At 39.1% G+C, this 17,295-nt stretch overlaps 1 protein-coding gene across 5 annotated transcripts in view; it reads left to right on the top strand.

The window, feature by feature from the left end:
* AFDN (afadin, adherens junction formation factor) overlaps positions 1 to 17,295 on the top strand; it is a 107,142-nt gene that overhangs the window by 20,406 nt on the left and 69,441 nt on the right. For 4 of the 5 annotated variants that reach the window (XM_021712568.1, XM_021712571.1, XM_021712574.1 and 1 more), the window contains exons 6-11: positions 2,772 to 2,883; positions 4,364 to 4,531; positions 7,475 to 7,519; positions 10,479 to 10,573; positions 11,464 to 11,726; positions 14,941 to 15,010. In XM_021712568.1, coding sequence (XP_021568243.1) covers positions 2,772 to 2,883; positions 4,364 to 4,531; positions 7,475 to 7,519; positions 10,479 to 10,573; positions 11,464 to 11,726; positions 14,941 to 15,010 — 753 coding nt within the window. The remainder of the gene's footprint in view (positions 1 to 2,771; positions 2,884 to 4,363; positions 4,532 to 7,474; positions 7,520 to 10,478; positions 10,574 to 11,463; positions 11,727 to 14,940; positions 15,011 to 17,295) is intronic. The other variant, XM_021712575.1, reaches the window with a different exon arrangement.

The following is a 17,295-nucleotide window of genomic DNA, read 5'->3' on the forward strand; positions in this document are numbered from 1 at the left end:
AAAGATAATTGTGCATTCTTTCTGATATAGAGGATATTCCAGTGCAGAAGTTACTTGAAATGGAGTAGAACTTTATTGTAATACTGGACTTTATGAGATAATTACTTTTCTGTTCAGAAACACTATATAGCCAGCATAATGTATATATAGGAGACATAATTTACCTATAGATTAATTAAATCCATGATATGATGAATTTTATATGTTCTTTATGCTTACAATTGGTTTGTAACTGCTGTAAAATGTTTCTAATTAAAATATTAGTAAAATAACAGTGTTAATAGAGTACATGACTGAACAGAGACCTAATCCTCTTTCAACTGTGTCCTCTGCTGGTTTGTGAACCCTGAGGGTAAGGAGCTTTGAGAATGTGCAGTGTTGCACCTATTACCTGGTATTCTTCAAGTGTTTGCCAAGGGAATATTTTTGTTGATAAGTGTATATAAATCTATGTTATAATAACTAGTTCCATAAAATTCCCTATGATGGTATGTGATAACAAACTTTATAACATTTTTATCCTTTCAATAATTTCTGGCTGATTTTTACTAATCAAAATGAGGAAGTGAAATAAATGTCACCTTAATCAGGGTTTTGCAGTCATAAAAGCTTATTTGGGGATTTTATTGATAGTCCCTTTTGAGGTCATTTGATGATTTCTTTGAGGGTCTCTTCTAATTTTGATTTTCTGTTCTGTGGTTCCTTACCAGTTTTCTTTTGTAAGTTTAGGCAATATACATCAAGATTTGATCATCATCAGCTGGGCGTGGTGGCTCATGAATGTAATTCCAGCACTTTGGGAAGCTGAAATAGGAGTATTGCTTGAACCCAGGAGTTCGACACCTCATCTGTACAAAAAATTAAAAAAAATTACTTGGGTGTGGTATCACATGCTTGTAGTCCCAGCTACTCAGGAGGTAGAGGCAGGAGGATTGCTTGAGCCCAGAGGTTCGAGACTGCAGTGAGCCTTAATCATGCCATTGCACTCTAGCCTGCATGACAGTGAGACTCCAACAACAACAAAAAAGAATTGATTGTTGTTTTATTTTGAATTAGAAATTCTTTATCTTGTTAGTTTGCTACCTTATAAATTGTAACTTTTTCATGTTCTTCATGTATTATTTAATATATTTGTTTATTCAATACATTTTCTCCTATTTGTGCTGGGTAATAAGAGCTGCCCTTAAAAAGGCTTATAATAAAGGGAGACAGATCAAGAAATAGAAGAACAAACAGGGCCTTTTAAATTGGAATGGACGTCACTGAATGCTTCTTGGAGAAGTAGAACTTGAGTTTGAATGATGAATGGATGTTATTAGACACGATTAGACACGAAGGTTGGGGCAAGAGAGGCTGTAGAAGCATGAGATATGTGACCTAGTCTGAGGACTCTGAGGAGTTCCATGTGGCGTGGCTCTAAAGGTGTGACAGATGGAGACTAAAGAGGTGAGTGAAGGTCAGACCCTGAAGTGGTGTGTATTTTAAGCCAGGATGTTGAATTTAGCACATAGTGCTGTGAAGAAAGATTGATTTCATAGTAAGTCTGTGTTACAGTAAATTTGTCTTTTTAAGATAATTGAAGTAGTGTAGAGAGAAATTACAGGGGTCTATAGAAGAGTAAAGCCAATCTGGTGTGTGAACATGAGGCTGCATTTGGGTGGCAAGGTCTATTAGGAGAACTTTATTACATTAGCTATAGGTTGAAGTTATGTTCAGATGCCAGTGACTTGGACTTCTTTCCCTGTTCTCTCTAGCTGTGTCTTGGTAGTGCTAGCACTGCATTGGAGGGGCTGGAAGGTCACTGAACTGCTGTCATCAGCCACTTTCCTCTCTACTGCAGTATTTCTTAGGACTTTGTTAGATGATGAAGAAAGGTGGCTACAGTAAAATCAGATAATAAAAAGTAATATAGCATCGTGAATTTTTAAGAGTGCAGTGAATATATTTCTTTTTTTTTTGAGTTGGAGTCTCACTCGGTCATCCAGACTGGAGTGCAGTGGCCGCTCCCGGCCACCGCAGCCTCGCCTGCTGGGCTCCGGCGATCCTTCCACCTCAGCCTTCCGAGTAGCCGGAATTACAGGCGTGCGCTGCCAGGCCCGGCTAATTTTTTGATTTTATTGTAGAGATGAGGTCTTGCCTGCCCAGGCGGGTCTCAAACCCGCGGGCTCAGGCAGTCCACTCACCTCAACCTCCCAAAGGCGTGGGATTGCAGGCTGAGCCACTGAGCCCGGCTGTGAATATATTTCTTAAAACAGTTGCTTAAAAACATTTGTTGAATGAATAACTAGCTCTGTAACATAGTTAAATGATCTGATTAAGATTTAATCATAAAGACAGATTATTACAAGAGTAAGAAAACTATTCTGATTGTGTGATAGTTATCCTATGAGATCTCACATTGTATGAACCTACTTTATAAAAACAAGTTGTTTGAATGTGAAAGGTAGGCTAGGGACTAGAGAGATTGAAATTTGCAATAATGAAATTATCTTAAGAAGATACTCAGAAGGAAGCCATTCATTACATGTGGTCTTTCCATATAAAACAGTAGGGACCAGTAGCCAAATTAGCTGGCTTTGCTTTTTATTATAAGCAGTTTTCCTTCACTTTTATCGATGATTGTTTTGATGATGAGTGAGAATTGTTTATTGTACTTAATCAATTTAATTCTGCAGTTACTTTTGATGAATTCAAAAACAATACATTTGTTATTGTAAATACTTGCTATTTAGTTACTTAGGTTATTTGCAGTTAATTATTTTTTCTTTTAGGTTATGCTTCCTCCTGGAGCCCAGCATTCTGATGAGAAAGGTGCTAGAGAAATTATTCTTGATGATGATGAGTGTCCTTTACAAATCTTCAGGGAATGGCCAAGTGACAAAGGTAGAGAGTAAACTTACCTGTTATACAATTACGTCTGTCAGCTGTGTGCGTGGTATACCAGTTGCTCATCTTACCTGGTGATGAAGGAGGTGTGGGTAGGCGTATTTTTCGATGACTGCTTGCTATGCAGCTTTCTGCCTCCTTCACAGACTCACTGGATGGCTCCTGAGTGCTGTCCTCATCCTTAAGACCATGCTCAGCCTGTCTTAGGTGTAGACCTTGAACAGATAGTAATGCTGCCGGTGAATAGCACATCTTAGGAAAAAGTCAGATTATTAGCACTGCATCAAGACATGAAAGTCCACTGTTACCTACCCAACAGTAGAAAACACTTTCCATACTGACCAGGTGAACAGTGTGGTGTTGGACAAATTTGTTTTAATAGGGAAAATGGCCTTTGCAACTCTGTAAGATTGTCTAGTAAATTAGTCATTTCAAATAATGAATTCACACTTTGCACTATTCAAACAGTTTCCCTTAGTTATTTCAAAGCAGTGAAAGTTTAAAGCAGTGTTTTTGGTGAAATATAATTTTCCTACTTTCAGTTTCATATCATAAATTAACTATTCCTTGGTAGAGAGCCTTTGCACTAATAAAGGCATAAGCATTTATTGCCAGTTAATCATGTCAATACTGACTGTAGATTGGTAGTTTTAAAATACTAAAAAAATACCTTTCTCAGCAAGCAAATTTTTAGCCTCCTTAAAAACACTTGCTTAGTACTTTTTGAAAACATAAACTTCACTAAAGTTTAGTTGCTTTGCATTCTGAGTTAATTCAGAACTAAATAAAAATAGAGTCAACTAAAATACATTTTTATGTATGTGTGTGTGAATGTGTTTTATATATGTGGATATAAATATATTTATTGATCATAGTTGTTTACCATTGATCAGTGGGTTGTTTCAAGCATATGATGCCTTTGGGTAGATGTTAATTTAAAATAATTTGACTGAGCTCGGTGACTTAGCCTGTAATCTCAGCACTTTGGGAGGCTGAGGCGAGTGGACTGCCTGAGCCCATGGGTTCGAGACCAGACCGGGCAACTTGGCAAGACCTCATCTCTACAATAAATAAAAAATTAACCGGTGTGGTAACTCATACCTGTAGTTCTGGCTACTTGGAAGGCTGAGGCTGAAGGATTGCCAGAGCCCAGCAGGTCGATGCTGGGGTGGCCTTGAGTGTGCCACTGCACTCCAGCCTGGGCAACGGAGTGAGACTCCAACTCAAAAAAATAAATAAATAATTATAATAATTTTTGAACATTGCTTGCTAGAACTTCCAGAACATACCAAGAGACTCTTGTTTTCCTCTATTGAGTAGAAGTAAGTATAAATTGGGTAAGCTTTTGCTCAGTGATTCTTTGGCAGATGTTACTAAATTATATACATCTTGACAAATCTCTGAGCGGTTACTGCCAGTCTGCTGGCCATCCTTGCCAATCTGAGTCTAGTGATGATTTCCACCTTTACTGTTCTAGGGATTTTAGTCTTTCAGTTGAAGAGGAGGCCACCAGACCACATCCCAAAGAAAACGAAGAAGCACATGGAAGGGAAGCCTCTGAAGGGAAAGGAGAGAGCTGATGGGTCTGGCTATGGCTCTGCTCTTCCCCCCGAGAAACTACCCTATTTAGTAGAGTTAAGCCCAGGTGAGAAAACTGGTCATACAAGGAAATATTAGAAGGGTACATTTTTAGTTTTAAATGTTTGTACTGTTTAGTACATCTTGTTTAAAGGACTTTTCTGTTGACTGACTCAACGTTTATAGATCTTTTTTTTTTTAAAGTAACTTTCATAAGATGACATTTACTTTTAAAAAAACTTAGAATTGTAGAATATACACATTTATGCATAAAAATAAAAGTTCACATAAAAAGAAGTGCTAAGAAACAAAATTAGTGTATAGAGAATTTTAGGAGAGTTTTAAGTTTTTTTCCAATTTTAGTAAAAACTAAAATATTTACCACTCCTAGGGCAGACTTCAGAAAGGCATGCATGTGTGTAATCATATTATTATTTATAATATATGGACAATGTCCAAAAAAAATCTTTAAATTTTACAGTACATTTGAGTAAGAAGAAAGATATTTGATATTCAGATAACAGACTAAATTTAATTTCATATTAGTCCTCTAAATATTTTGTTTGTAGAACTCTGATAAGCTAAGACTTTTGTCTCAAGTTAGCTGTCAGGTAGAGAAATACATTGACATTCTTAAATCTTTTATGTATACACACATCCCTATGCAGTGTATATATTTGTATATGTGTATGCTATACATGACATTTATCATTGAGCTAAAATTTCATTGTTTTAGTTAAAACTGTATTATTAAATACTATGAAAAGCAGTATTGTACCCCCACCCCAGACTACATTTAAATAAAACCCAATTAATAATCATAGAAAAAATTAGAAAAGTGAAACAGGTTATGTAGATATTGTACGGTTCCGTGGGCATGAACTATGGTTTTTTCTTTGATTTTTGAGTGTTTATTTTTATTTACAAGGTTTATTTAGTTTCTTACAGCTAACTAAGTTATTATAATTAACTAATGATTAGAAATGGTATTTGTTGGGGGGGATACAACATCAATAAGGGTACCTGATCTCAAACCAGGCAAAGTGGGGACCAGAGGGAGTTCCAAACTTTACCTATATGATGACCACTTGTATACCTAATCCTGAATTGTACCCCACATCTTTAAAAAAAAAAAATGAAAGGTATTTGTTGTCCATCAGTCCCATGGTACAGTAGGTTATATCAATTCAGGAAGTGGTGATATTATTTTGATGATACTCTAATTTATATTCAGAGGCATTGCAGTTTTAGATGATAGTTTTTATACTTAATTATGTTTGAGGACTTTTAAAATTAATTGATTAGCTATTTCTGAGCTCTGTATTAGGGTTGCTTTGTCCCTCAGTTCTCTGGGTGGGAAGTTCATTTGAAGTTTTGTTTTCTCACTGTAGTTTGGAAACGTCCCAGTGTGTGTGTCCATAATTTGTGTGAGAGCATCAGTGTTTGGTTACCTGAGAGAATGAACAACAACTGAGAGGCAGGTTTTTTTTTTTTTTTTTTTTTTGAGAAAGCAGGATTTATTGAGAGGACAGGAAAGCTCCCACAGTGGGAGGGGACCTGAAGGGGTTGCCCAGGCATTTTTTTTTTTTAACCTGAAATTTTTTAGAATTTGTTTGGGGGGCATTGGGGCAGCCCTTTAAAATTTCACATTAAATGCTGGCAACTAATGATTATTTTCTCTAGTTCAAATTTTTGAGGATTTAAGAACATTAGCTCTTTGAGAAATGTATAAATAGCAACTGACAGAATGATTTTCAAATGAGTGAAGGATAGTTTATTTTGGTGGATAGTACAGACATACTGACCTTTCATTCATTTATTCATCCTTTTAGCAAATATTCATTGAATACTTATTATGTATCATACCCCATTTTGGGCCTTGAAGGCAGAGCACCAAAGCAGATTAAACCCCTTGACCTTGGGAATTTCATTTATTTTGAATGTTTCTTTCCTATTTATAGTTTCTCAGGTAATCCAATATATAGACTTTCTGTAGGTGTGGAATCAATCATAGACAATTGTATACTAATTTTCACCAGATATTAGCCCAGCATGTATTATATGCTTATTAGCCCATTGCTTTCCATGGGGCACTCTACTTACTGCCTTTAGTCAGCATTTGTTGACTTTATGCTTTAGGCAAAGGCGTATAAGATTATTCCTGCCCTCGGGTACTTCACACACTGGGAGACAATCACAGTACTACCATATGAGTGGCCTTTCTCTTGTCCCAGCTTTCTTCCTGAGTCCTGTGGCACCTGTGGGTAGCCTGAAGTTCTGGTCTGTGCTGCTGTCCCAAGAGTGAACCAGGGATTGGTGGCAGGCGTGACTATTAGGCCAGGGATTTCCTTGGAACAAAGCTGTGTTCTTTCATTAGGTCATGATGTCTTCTTAGGTTTTCATTGTTATTCATTGGTCACAGTCAGCATGCTGAGTGAAATTGATCTATTTTCCATTTATGAGAAAATAATATTCACATAAAGTGATTTGTTATGAATGGTTAAGTACTATATTTCCATGGGGCACACTGTCCGCCAAGTGTATATCCTCAGGAGGTCCTTTCTGCTAGGTGTGAATAGGGAATTTTTGAGTGTGGCGGTGTGTTCACATTGTCCTCTGGAGGAGTGCAGAGTAAATATGTTGTTTTGTTCTTGCTTTGGATTTGAATGTGTTCTCTAAACAGAAGGAAGAAATCAGCCACGTGGGGCAGTAGCCCTCTATATATTTAACTCACTGTTGCTGTCCTGCTGCTTGGTGACTCACCTGCTAACCTGCTGTTTCCCTTAACAGTCTGCACTGGTTTCTAAAACACTGACTGGGGCCCTGCTGTAGTCTTGTCCTCACAGCTGTGAAAGCTGATGGGTAAAATGTACCTTTTCTTCCTTTGAAATGTGTCTCACTGAAGTTTACCCTCTGCATCTCTTCTCCTTCCCTCTTCCACGTGTTCTGCATGGTCTCTGTCCTGCTGATGCTGCCTTCACCTGGGTCCTGGCATGTGTCTTAACCCCAGGGAGAAGGAATCACTTTGCCTACTACAGCTATCACATTCATGAAGGTAATGCTATGCTTAATATTCCTTTTGTACCTAGAGCACTAGCAGAGCTTCCTGGGCACAATAATGTTGACTGACCAAATAGTTTATGTATCTGTTTCTTAGTGGATATAAATAACCTATTTTAATAGATTTGAAGTACTCTCATTTTATTTGTACCTAGTAAATGTTCCATATCCAGAGCTCCTTTCATTTACTGGAAGCTTATTTTCCTTCTTTATTTCCCAGGCTCACCCTGGGAAGTGACTGAAGGTAAAAGCAGCATTGGCTTGAGTGGAGGAAAGACAAAGTGCTGTTGAAAAATCCTCCTTGGGCTCTGTTCATCTGGTCTACTTCCCTTCATATTTAGAATAGCAAATAAAACTTTCTGGTAGAGCACTATTATTGTATGTGATGGGGTTACTTAAATGTACTTGTCTCTACTTTTAAAGGTGCTCCAGACTTACTGTAGTTATCTTGGGGAATACTCAGGCGCTTTGGGCAGAAATTGGCTATTTGTAAAAAACTTGTTGAAGAAGGTAGAAAATTTGGAATTTCTGTGTTAGGCAACAGTTTTGTGTTTGTTACTGCCTGTGAGGTGATAATCGTGCTTTTAATAAGGAGAGGGAAATGGACTGTGGACTGTTGATTCTCCCCCTGCTTCCTCTCCCAACTCAAACCAGACACCTTTTTATTTGCTAAGTCCTGTGGCCCCCGTTTAGGCTCTATCAAATCTGGAAAGGCTTTAGCTGTGGTTTTCTATTATTATTGTGAAGTAGGAAGAAAAGAGACTGGGATGGAAGTTTATTTCTAATCTGTCTGTTGGTAGATTACTGTTATGTTAGTGGCGTGGTAAGAGAGACTGGGAAAGCAGCTTATATCACTCCCTTGTATTTCTAAATCTGTTGATGGATAGAGGGACATGGCATCTCTATTGTCTCACAAGAGAGCTTTCAGAAGCATTCACAATTCAGAAGAATATGAATGTGAATTTTTCTTTCATCTCTAAATAGATCTGTTTTTCATATCCTTATATTTTAACTTTGCATTGAAATGTTCTTGTTTCATACATGATTACTTATTTGCTCCTTTTGCTTTCTTTATAGTTTGTGTAATTTCTGTGTGACTATATTGCATTATTCGGTTTTCCTTATTTTTAGTCTGATTATTCACTGTTAACACAGTAAGTCTTTATTGACTGCATACTGTGGACTACATGCCAAGTACTCAGTGCCAGGACAGAGATTCTTTTAAAGGCTGGCCACCAGGGAGCTCGGAGTGAGGGAGACGAATAGCTGGAGGTCATCATGTAATGTGGTTAGTAGGATTATTAAGATAAAGGAGACATGTGCTCTGGGAATGCACATTTCCTAACCAGAGTGTTCATCAGAGTGCTCGTGGCACTGAAAACAAACCGAACAGTAAACATTTCTGGAGGATTGGCTCAGCAGGTCTGAAAGAGAACTAACTGCCCATGTCCAGGAAAAGCCCCAGATTTTGATGTCTTGTTCAGATCAGGGCTTTATTAGAACAGTTGGAGTTGAAAATACATGTTTTAGCATGATGTGAAGCAACACAATAAGTCCATTTTTTAAAAATGTGTTTTAGGTATTGGTGTCTCTCATATATTTTTCAGTCTCATCTTACCTTTACACAGATGTCACAGATTTCTGAAATATTTCAGAAACAGAAAATTTTGTCATTAGAATGTTACATGGTATACCTTAGAATTAACATCAGTTCTAGCACAGCTTGCATATTCATGGATTCTTTTGTCTGAGAATTCAGATCACACCACAGCTGAGAGATTTATAGTAGTCTACAGCTCTGTGTGCACGCTTATACCCCCCACACTGTTTAACTGTAGACACTCTTCAAAGCTTACATTCCTAATCCCAGTGACTGGAGGCTTTTACTTGGCAACTGAATCAGTGGTTTGGCAAGTTAGAAGGCAGTCATGAAGTAGGTCAGGAAGACTCTCAAGCGCTCTGCCTTTTAAGGAAGTTTTGGTTGGGGTATTTGCAACTCTGTACTGTCATGGCTGTGGTGTAAATGTTGAACTCTGAAACTGCATCATAATTCATGGGTTCTGTGAGGTACATTTCCTCAGATGTTAGCAACTCCATAACCAGAATAAGCCTTCAGTTGACATCTAGCATTAGCTGGGATATATACATAGTAGGTAATGAATGGGTATACAGGTCTGGGTATTTGGGACCAGAGGTCTTTGACATGTTTTCTCTTCATCCTCCTCCTCCTCCTGCCATTCCATTTAATTTCATGCTCATGGAAATTAAACACTCTAACTTTTCATAAAGGGGTAAAATGACTTAAAAATCCCATAAAAAACAGAAAACCCAGTCCTTTCTACCCTTTGTCCCGGTTCCACTCCAGGGAGCTAAGAACTTTTAACAGTAATTGTTCATTAGTAATAGGTATCAGAATTACTTGGAGAGATTATTGAAAAGACACATGCTTAGGCCTCATCCCCAGGAATTTTGACCAGGAGGTCTGGAGTGAGCTCTGAGGAGTGTACATTTAAAACATCCATCAGTGGTTCAGCCCTGTCAGTCGGGATCATGCTGTGTGCTGTGAGGGTGACAAGGTTACCCTAAGAAGGGACTGGTTTCAAGTGAAGGCCCATGTGTCTTGATGATCTTCATTTTGCTAATATAATTGTTACTCAGAATCCTTAACAGAAATCTAGGGTAGAGAACATTTCATTTTATGTAATAAGAGTGTGCTGGAATTTATGTTAGTGGTAGCACTTTGTATTAAACAGAAGCTAATGTGTTTCTTAATCTGAATTTTCTGTATCCCGTTTGTTAAACTGTGTTATGTAAGTTTGGAGAATTCTTTGAAAAGAAGTCTTAGAAGTGAGAACTGTAGTGTCATTTATGAGATAGCTTTTTGTTTGCTTCAAATAACATGGTAAGAACATTAGACTTTGAAAAATGGAGCACTCTTCTTTTTCTCTTCGCAGATGGTTCTGACTCCAGAGATAAGCCAAAGCTTTACCGCCTACAGTTAAGTGTGACTGAAGTTGGGACTGAAAAGTTGGATGACAACTCGATCCAGGTGCGCAGCTCTGAGCTTCCTGCTGAGCGCTGACATTTCAGTAGGCGTAGCACTCATGCACTCTGCCGTGTTGTGTTAACAGCATGGAAGGGATAAAAATGACAGACTTTGTACTTACATTTAAGTAATCTATGTCCTGTGGGTTACTCCTTTCTGCTTTAGTGTGAAAAGAACAAAGTATGAGTTTATGTTCAAGCTCCACCGCTAGAAACTTGAGCTCATGATGACACTCCTCTGAGACCACTTCCTTTTCTCTGGAGATAGTGATGATGACTGTATAGGTTTGGTCAGGGTTACTGAGATCATCTGCAGAAATACCTGTTTACTGGGTCTGACACACACAGCAGTGGACATTATGTTCTAATTAAAATGTTAGCTGAGTACAGTTTTCAAGTACGTAAAGCAGAGCTTAACACATCCAAGTAAGTGAAGTTAAGGCTTGACACTTTATTGAAGTTGAACTCAGGTAATTCACCCTTACTCTGTACTTCTTGTTGTTCAATTGCAAAATGATAGGTTCAGATTGTAAACATCATTTTCAGTTCTACCAGTCCTTCATTCTTAGTACAACAGTTAAAAAAAAGAAAAGAAATAGGAATTTTTAAATCATAATGATGATTTGTTTATTAGTTATCTAATAAATGCTTGTTAAGATGACTACTTGCTTTTAATGCAAAGTTACTATATGTCTTGAAGTTACTGGATGCTAAAAATAAAAGGTCAAAAGGTTTTTGATATACTATTGAGAGAGATCCATTTTAAAAAGCACTAAAAGTACAGGGCTTATTAGATTATATCTGTCATTAAAAGGGTGCTCACAGTTTTAAAATTCTGTTTTTTAATACTGTGTACTTCATGATGGGAGTTTCTTTGGTTTCCTTCTGTTTTAGTTGTTTGGGCCAGGAATTCAGCCCCATCACTGTGACCTCACCAACATGGATGGAGTGGTCACTGTGACACCTAGGAGTATGGACGCAGAGACCTATGTGGAAGGCCAGCGCATCTCAGAGACCACCATGCTGCAGAGTGGCATGAAAGTGCAGTTTGGGGCATCACATGTATTTAAGTTCGTGGACCCCAGCCAGGATCATGCTCTTGCAAAAAGATCTGTGGATGGGGGCCTGATGGTTAAGGGCCCAAGATATAAACCTGGGTAAATATTAGAGATTAGCCATAAGATTTAGAGTGTTTTGATTATACTTAAGGTAATTTGAATTATGCATTGATGACTTGACTTTTATTTTTTTTGTTTCAGTTTTTAAAAAAATCAAAATGGGGTTTGTGATTCTGATTTTTATTGTTATCTTGGGTTGGTTTTAAAGAAAAGAAGACAAAAATCTTGACTTTATCTTAAAATTGCAAGTTCTAACTTATTTGAAGTAATTTTAATTGAATTTAGGTTTTGTGTTTTTTTAGCCAATATACTAAAACAGTACCTGCTCCTTTGTTAAAAATCATGGTGTCCTATGTATAACTAAGATTTTTAAAATTTGTTTTATTTTTTCCCTCTATGGCTGATAATGAAACATATTAACATCTTTAAGAAATTCAGAATATTTTAGTGCCACCTGGTGCTCTTCTGAGGATTTGCATTGTGGGACTAGTACAGGATAACATTTTCCTAATGACTGTGTAGTTTGACTTTTTTTGTGGTGTGGTAGTATGACTTCTCCTTTGCTTATGATAATTTTAAAAACATAATAAACTTTTTAGCTACTTTATTTTCTATTTTTTTGATAGGGTATTGATCTTGGAAAAATAGGTGCAATAACTTTTCCCTCATGCTGTTTAAAGCAACTCAAAAGCCTGCTGCAGTGTAAACTTTCTGTGTGAAGACCGCACACATAAACCAATGTGTTGCTTGTCATTTGTAGATTCCTTTCCCGTTGTTTTGTTTCATGGTATACCTTTGGTTGGCCACCCAGAGCTTACCCTTTGGGCCAGGTGTGACTTTTAAGAGTGAATGTCTTTCTCCAAGATGAATACTTTGTGGATTATTACATGTATTCAGTTGGGCAAATGGGATATTTGGAAAATCCACAGACAGATTAAGATCTTTTCCCAGTCTCTCACCTCTCCTTGATCTCCAAGTTCCAGCAAATGACCATGCCTCCTACTTCTCATAGAACATCAGCATATGCTTTTACTGGCTACTTCCCAGGAAAGTCCATCTCTTTCTAACACTTTCTTCTTTTAAAAAAAATGTGTGTCTAAACTCTCATTCTTTCATTCTGTGTCTGAAACAGTTTGTTTCCTCTTCCTCTCTGAAGGTGATTTTTTTCATTTGTCAGCCATGTTCCTGTTTCCTGGCCCTTGTCATTAGCGTTCCATGGGCTCCTTCCTTTAGCAGGTAGCCATACTCTCATGTCAAGCGTTTTCCATTCAGTTGTCCGCTTTTTTTCAGCCCTGTTTCTCCTCTTCAGCTTCGGACATCTTGACTGGGTATGTCCTGACTTCCCATTTGTTTTTAGGCTCACAAAGTTTGACCAAAGAGATCATAGCATGAAACAGTTTCTTCTGCTGTGTTGCTTATTGTCTTTCAGCAGTACCTACAGTTATTTCTTCTTGCTTATAAGTGCCCTTAATTTTTGAGTTGTAATAAGTTTGTTGTGATGTGTTACTTAGTAGTGTTAGTTATTGTCATGTCTGTTGCTGTGCATAAACACAATTCTAGGAGCAGTCTTTGTCCTACAGCTAGCCAGCCCTTCAGTTTTGCATGTTATGTTTTTGTGTGTGGCATAATCAGTCTCCTACTGTGCTTTTGCCATATTTTTCCTCCTTTGGAATTCTGCAGTTGTCTCTTCTTGCCATATCTCTAACAGAAAGCAGCGATCATGTAGGAATATGGCTTAGGTTTCAATGAGGAAAATGTCTGCAAAATTTTGTTAAGTATTTTTCTGGCAAAACTAGTAACTGCATAAAGTTGTGTGCAGAAAGTTGACCATTTTTTGACCTTTAGTAAACACTTTTATTTTTTCAAAAGTTACCATTTTAGGCCAGGCTCGGTGGCTCAGTCTGTAATCCCAGCACTTTGGGAGACCGAGGTGAGTGAATTGAGGAGAGTACGGGCCTCAACCTGCTAGGCTCCGGCGATCCTTTCGCCTCAGCCTTCCAAGTAGCTGGAAGTATGGGCACACGCTACCACAAGGTGAGACCTCATCTCTTCAATAAATCAAACATGAGCCGGGTGTGGTAGCGTGTGCCCGTACTTCCAGCTATTTGGAAGGCTGAGGCGAAAGGATCGCCGGAGCCCAGCAGGTTGAGGCTGCGGTTGCCGGGGGCATGCCACCCCACTCCAGTCTGGGCAACAGAGTAAGACTCCAACACACATACACACACACACACAAAAAGTTACCATTTTAAAGCGTGGTATTATTTTACATTACAGGATGGTTTTATTTGTACCGACTTTTCTAATTTGAAAAATCAGTTTGAATATCTACATTACTTTTTTGTTTCATGCTATGGATTGAGTGAAATAAAGATTCTCGTTACCATGCAGCTTTGAAATTAGACCTTATATTTTTCAAATATTTTAGCGCAATGTTTCGTTATTTTTTATTATCTTATGCAGAAATCCAGGAAACTTACTAATTGTTGTTGGCTTTTTAGGGTTTGTTTGTTTGTTTGTTTTGGTTGGGCCTCTCTGATGGATTGGACCCAGTGGATTGTATTCATCCTTCATTTGTGCTGAAGCATGCACCCTGTCTTGGCTTACTGGACTCTTCAAAAGGAGAAATTTTGTTTATATTCTGAGTTAATTTTTCATGATGCTTCTAAACACTTAATCATATTTAGAAGTTTTGGTATTTTTAGATATTTTAAGAATCAGTTTAAGCTAGGATAACTCTTGGTTTGATTACTAACATCAGAAATTTCCCATTTTAAAATTTGGAGCCTAAATAGTGATATTTGTGTACTTAAAAAAAATCATCACAATGGCTTTCAAATAGCAGGGAAGTCAGCCCTGTTTCTCATCCCTCTGTGGGTCACTAGCACCTTCTCTGTGTCCATGGATAGAGTCCTAGGCCCCGCAGTCTTCTATACTTCACTTCATTTATGTGCCATTTGCAGTCTACATGGACTTACATAATGAAGTAACCTTTTTTTCTTTATGTTCAGTGTTTTTTAAAGTATAGTTTTAAAAATAATCATCCTGAGAGTATTGAGTATACACTAGTATGTATCAGTTCATAAAGTTGATGGTTTTTAATTCTATAAGTTCATGTGCTGAAAATAAGACAATTAGTTGAAGATCTTTGAACATTGGGCTATTTAGCTGACTGTTCCTTGCATATTAAGATGAGACTATGCCTTGTCATTTGAAAGTTATTAAATTAGTGTGTGTTTTTTTTAAATCCCAACAGAATTGTTCAGGAGACAACTTTTGACTTAGGAGGAGATGTTCATAGTGGGACAGCATTACCAACAAGCAAGGTGAGTAATTGTCTGCTATCTGATAGGGCTGTGTTTCTTTAACTTTGTAGGACACCATGGATGAATATAATAGGTCCTCCCTTCATGGGAGATACGTTCCAGGACCCCCAGCAGATGCCTGAAACTGCGGAGCACACAGAACCCTATACATATTGTATTTTTCTGTACATATGTATCTATGACAAAGTTTAATTTATAAACTCAGCACAGTAAGAGATTATTAATAATTGAAAATAAAATGGAACAATTATAACAATATGCCGTAATAAAAGGTACATGAATGTGGCCTGTCTCTCTCCCTCTCTTACTGTATTGTACTCATCTCTTTTGAACCACGGTTGACCATGGGAAACTGAAACTATGGGAAGTAAAACTTCGGATAAGGGGACTGCTGCATACTGGTGGTGTTCATACTTACACAACTAACTCCCTGGGAAAAACAGACTTGCCAGTGACCCCTGAATGTGGACTGTCCTGATCTGCTGTGTTACCTCTTAGCAATGCCTAGAAGAAAGCCAGCAGATCATCCCTTTATCCTGATAGTACACTTCCTCACCAGAGGAGCCTGCTATTTCCTAGGCTTCTGCTGGTGACCAACCCTTCTCAGCAGATCACCCATAAAGATAATACAGCCCTGCTCTTGTGAGCCCCTCAGTGCTGGTACTAGATGCCATTCATCCATTGACCTTCTCTGACATTTTGCTTCTACAGTTATCCCTTATCTGTTGCATGACCTGTTCACTTCTTGTTTTGGTTATCTACTGCTGGATAACAAACTCAGTGGCCTAAAACAACAGCCATTTTATTTGTTTACCATTGTATAATCCGACTTGAGCTCATCTGGACAGTTTGTTTGCTGGTCTTGCTGGTCACTTGTGTGGCTACATTCAGCTAGCAGGTCAGTTGGTGCCCAGTTGCTGGAATACAAGGTCCACAGACCTCCCTCTCTCTGTGTGGTCTCAGGTCCTCTCCAGAGGACCACTGGCCCACTGGGGCAGCCAGAAGTCTTGGTCTTATGGTCCCTCACAGGCACCACAGAGCTTTCAGGCCTTCTTGAGGGTTAAACCCAGGACTGACTCAGCATCAGTGTCTCTGACTTCCATTGGTTAGATCAGGTACAGGCTCAGCTCAAATTCAAGAGGCTGGGGACTACTCAAGATGCTCTTCATTGATGGCCACACTGTAACAGTCTTCTGCAGCCCTGGAGCACTCTCAGTGTCAGAACATGTTCTAGTAGCTTCCATTTTGAAAAGCCCTTTAGGCCCCTCCAGCTGTTGACCCCAATTTTCTGGTTTATAGCACAGTTTCTTGAAAACACCATCCGTGGTTGCTCTCTCCATGTCCTGACTCCGTACTCTTTCCTCTGCTTCCCTGATTCCCAGATCGGTCTCATGTTGTCCAGTCTTACTTGTCACAGCTGTTTTTAGCTACTTTAGGCCTCCACTGCTTACTTGACCAGTACATCACTCTCCTGATTCCTCCTTCACCCAGAGATGGTTCCTCTCAGTCTGATTTGTTGGTACTTCTTGTGTGTGGCTTCTGAAGTGTGGAGGGTCAAGGTTTCAGGCCTGGGGTCCTATTTCTTCTGTGTATGCATCTTCCCTAGGTTGTCTTACTGTGTTGCCTAAGTTTAAATACCATCTAATGTTAATTATCTCCTCCTGTGGACCTTTGCCCCGACCTCTCCAGACTCCTGTTTTGAAAGGCTTGCTGGACATACACACTTGGATGTCCTGTACACATTTCAGATTTAACATAGCTAAGGCAGACTAGATTTTCTTTCTCAAACATAACTTCTTTCTTGCATATGTCCCCATCTTAGTAAATGATACTACCATCCACAGCATTGCTCCACCAGAAACTTGTTCCCGGTTCCTACTGCTTCTCTGCCTCTTTTGGCTTAGGCTGCAACCATCATGTAGTGGGAGGACCGTGGAACCTCTCCAGTAGCAGTCTTCTCTCTGTCTTCTCCTAGTCCTCTCTGTACCCTCCCCCAACCCTCCCCTTGCCCTCTCCCTGTCCTCCCCCAGCCCTCCCCCTGCCCTCCCCCTGCCCTCCCCCAACCCTCTCCCTGCCCTCTCCCAGCCCTCCACAGCCAGCTCCCTGCTCTCCCTCAGCCTTCTCCCTGCCCTCTCCCTCCCCCCGCAGTCCTCCCCCAACCCAAGCCCAGCCCTCCCCAGCCATCTTTCTGTTCCCCAATGCCCTCTCCCTGCCCCCAGCCCTCTCCCTCCCCTCCCCCTTCCTTCTCCCTGTCCTCCCCCTTCCCTCTCCCTAACTTCTCCCTG

This window comes from Carlito syrichta, unplaced genomic scaffold, assembly GCF_000164805.1.
Source record: "Carlito syrichta isolate Samal-C Ts95f unplaced genomic scaffold, Tarsius_syrichta-2.0.1 Scaffold90612, whole genome shotgun sequence".
NCBI classification, from domain to species: domain Eukaryota; kingdom Metazoa; phylum Chordata; class Mammalia; order Primates; family Tarsiidae; genus Carlito; species Carlito syrichta.